Source organism: Galeopterus variegatus, unplaced genomic scaffold (genome assembly GCF_000696425.1).
Source record: "Galeopterus variegatus unplaced genomic scaffold, G_variegatus-3.0.2 Scaffold80, whole genome shotgun sequence".
NCBI lineage: Eukaryota > Metazoa > Chordata > Mammalia > Dermoptera > Cynocephalidae > Galeopterus > Galeopterus variegatus.
Genome location: NW_007726191.1, coordinates 569833 through 573517, shown reverse-complemented (window position 1 = coordinate 573517; position 3685 = coordinate 569833). Strand labels below are relative to the sequence as shown.

At 56.5% G+C, this 3685-nt stretch overlaps 1 protein-coding gene across 1 annotated transcript in view; it reads right to left on the bottom strand.

Annotated features, from left to right (window-relative positions):
• Positions 1–6: 6 nt before the first annotated feature.
• Positions 7–3685, bottom strand: part of TBC1D13 (TBC1 domain family, member 13) — a 22113-nt gene continuing 18434 nt past the window's right edge. Inside the window, exons 11-12 of the mRNA XM_008579402.1 lie at positions 3322–3379; positions 7–2448 (exon numbers count right to left, since the gene is read on the bottom strand). Coding sequence (XP_008577624.1) covers positions 2383–2448; positions 3322–3379 — 124 coding nt within the window. The 3' untranslated portion in view covers positions 7–2382. The remainder of the gene's footprint in view (positions 2449–3321; positions 3380–3685) is intronic.

Below are 3685 nucleotides of genomic sequence, written 5' to 3'. Positions count from 1 at the left end.
CCTGCTGAATTCATACAGCTCAATCTGTAAGTGTCTGAAGTCCTGGGGGCAGTTTGTCAAGGAGGAAATCTCAGACGATCTGGCTTTGTGGGAACCTCCCTCAAAAATCTGGAGGTGGGGAATCACCAAAGGCAGGTCCTTTCCTCAGGTATTATCACACCAGGGAGCTCAGCCTAACTAAGACATGGTCCTTGTGCTCTTGACCTTCACTTTAAGGTCAAGGAAAGAGCACTGGACCCGGCTCTGCCATGAAGGCAAATCAGAAGTAGTGATTCAAGTAGTATGGTCCCAGGAGGGAGGGTAGGCGATGGGAAGAGGGAATGTATCAGGTGTCCTGGGCAGTGTCTGCTGAGTCCCAGGCAGTGGCCCAAGACTCGGACTGTGAAGGGGTCAAAGTTGGGGCGGAACCACCAGCTGACAAGTTCTGGGTAGAGGATGCACAAGGCTGCAGGAAGCAGTGTCTGCCTCATCCCAGGGGTCTTTGAGTCTGGCAAGTGTACCAGTGCTCTTGCCTCCTGTACACTCAGCTCCAGTACAGAGCTCAGAGCCCCTGCTGGGAAGCCAGGAAGGTCCCAGAGGCAGAGGAAGAGGATGCTGACTTTGACCTTGGGAAATGAAAAAGGACTGTGTCTCCTCCTTTCTACCTTCCCAGCCCCAAAGCACTTGCCAATCTGCAATAAATAGCCAGGAGTCTGAATAAATAGTAAAAGTTTCCCAAATACTGTTGGGAGAGGAGGCAAAAAGGCAAGTGTGGAACATCCCAGCAGCACCACGGACCAGGCGGGGGAGGGTGGCAAGAAGCCCTGCCCACCAGACTCAGGCAGGCTTTGGGACAGGAGGACTGCTGGGGCCCGGCTCCTGCTGGCCGGTTTGGGGAGAGGATGAAGCCCCTCACTCCATTACCCAGTTTTCCAGACCCAAATCTCCTACCCTCCTTACAAAAGGAGGGAGGGGACTTGGTCAGAATAGCCCTGCTCCTCCAGAACTGGGAGCAGTCAACTGCTCCTGCTCAGGGTGACCGGGGGAGAAGGCCAACACCTCCTTCAGCTTGCACAGGGCGGAGGGGCTCACAAAGGCGCAGACATGGCCCTCCTAGCACTGAAAGGACCCAGGACTTTGAGCTCAGCTACACCTGGCCCCAGGGAGGCACCCTTTGGTGCCACCTGCCCTTTGTGGGACTCACCACCCTGGGGGAGAGGGGCCTGGGAGCCAAAGGAATGACTCCCCTAAAACACTCAGATTCCAACTCGGGACAGAATTGCCTTAATGCCCTTTTCTTTTGGGACAGGAGGGACTTTGGGAAGCTCTGGAAAGAGCCGGCTCTCCAGCTTCTCCCTCCTCCATCCCAGGCAGAAAGCAGGGGTGGGAGGCTCAAGGCTTCGTGGATCAGCGTTTCTCGGCAGCTCTTGGTTTCTAGGATTTCTGTCATGGGGAGCAGGTTCAAGGCCCTCTAGTGAGGCACTGGGACTCCCACCCAGTCTGGGGGACCAGGGAGCCTTGGGCTGGGGGATGGAAACAGGATGCAAAGGCCCAAGCTGACCTCCAGGAGCCTTGCTGAGCCAGACTCCCCATTCTGTCTCTCAGGTTCAGGGGAGTGCGGGGAGGAGGGAGGAGAGGCTCAGCATAAGGCACCCCAAGAGAAGGGCAGAGGGAGAGTAACGGAGGAGGGCCACACAGAATGAGAGCCACGCACACCCTCCAGAGAAGAGGTGGAGGGGACAGAGACAGAGAGGTAGAGAGACAGAAGCAGCAGAGGCCGAGATGGACACAATGATACCCTCACACACGCATGCGCGCACACACATGGGGGAGAAACAAACACCTGGGGGATTCAGGGACACACACACCAACAGTGAGACGGAGACAAAGGTGTGACCTGGGCCTGGCAACTGCTTAGCTCCTTCAGAATCACCTTCCCAATGGAGAAGCCTGAGCACCAACCCCCAGCAGAAGTGGTTTCTGGCCCATTTGCCAAGCACCTCCCCTGACCAGTGCCCAGAAGGCCGGAGGCAGGAAACAAGAAAGGGAGCAACAGAGGAGAGGCAGGGAGGGGCCCTTGCCAGCCTCCCAGTGCCCCCGAATGGCCCCCAGCTCCACAAAACAACCTCACGAGCTCTGACCCTGCTCAGCGGCCTGGGCAAAGGGGCACAGGGCTAAAGAGCAGGGAGGGGCCAGGACTTGCTGGGCAGGGAAGGAGCACAGCACAGTGTGCCCCTAGTGGGAGCGGCCTGGGTGGCAAGAGCCAGGGCAAGAAGGCCTGGAATGGGCCGATCCTGAAGCCTCTTCTTGGGCTGGGGATCCCACAGGCGGCTGCACATCCTGGATGCCACGGCACAGAGGTCGGGTGGCTTCTCTCCAAAAACTGGGCCTCATGCTGCCAGGCTACTTTGAGTCTTGGAGTTCCTTGGCTTTCTGTAGGATCTGGCAGACATCTGTGATGGGGTAATCCTGGGCATGGGAAAGACCAACAATGTGCCTCTCAAGCCAGCTCACCCTCTCCCACCTCTGCCACACCTGTACCCTTCCCCCAGGACCTGTCACCATGCTGGACCCAGGGCCTCAGGAGCAGGGACCACAGAATACCAGGTACCCCACTGATACTTGCCAAACCCCCACACCCCACTGCAGCACTAACTTGACCAACCAACCAGGACCACCCACAGCCCTTTCCTCAGGACCATCCTGCATCATCTGTCCCCACCTCCTGCCATCGAACCCTGAGCTCCACTCATACCGCGCCCGGTACTGGACAGGCACTGTCATGCATTAGCTCAATGAGTCACCTTGACAGCCCTGTGAGGGGGTTACTGTGATTAGGCCCGTTGTACAGATCTAGTCAATGAAGTTGCTGAAAACCAACCCTAGACCACGCATTGGTGAAGAAACTGAGGCCTGTAGAGGCTGTAACTTGGTTCAGACTCCAGGACAAGCACAGTAGAACAAAGATGTGACCCCAAAGCTATCTGGTCCTTCAGCCCAATGTTCTAATCACTCCGCTCCACACTTCCTTCCCCGAGTCTGATCATGATTGCCAACAAGCATTGCCATGTTCTGGTGTCTGCTGAGTCCTGGGCACTAACTTATGTACAATACTTGGTTTGGAGAGGCCATGTTATTTGCACAAGGTCACTTGACACTCAAATGTCAGTGGCAGAGCTGGGATTCAAATCCAGATCTGCCTCACAGGTCTGGACTCTTACCCCACTATACTCTACTGTTCCTGATCCCAGCCTGTCACAGCGGCTGGTGGGGGTGGGTGCTTGGTGTGGGTGGGTTCTGCCTTATGGCTAAAACTAGGCTTGCCCTCCAAATTCCCATTACCTGCAGGAGCCGCATGTTTATGGTGAAGTCCCCTTCCAGCAACTGCTCCCGGATCAATCTAAGAAAAACAATCAGCAAAAGCACTGGGACCCTAGTCTGCAGACCTCTCCTTCCCGCTTCTTCCTCACCACCCACAGTGAGTTTGGTCTGGAGGCCTCCCAAGAATTCCAGAGGCTCACTCCAGCCATGTGAGAGCAGCCCCTGCCCACCCTTCGGGGCGGAGGGTCCTCTAGTTTCTCTCAAGGACAGGCCAGGTGAGCCGATGCCAGGTCACACCGCACTCACATGAGCATGGCGCAGCAGACGAGGAGGAGGAAGTCAAAGCGGTTGTCATCGGCGAAGAGGGAGTCCCAGATACGGATGA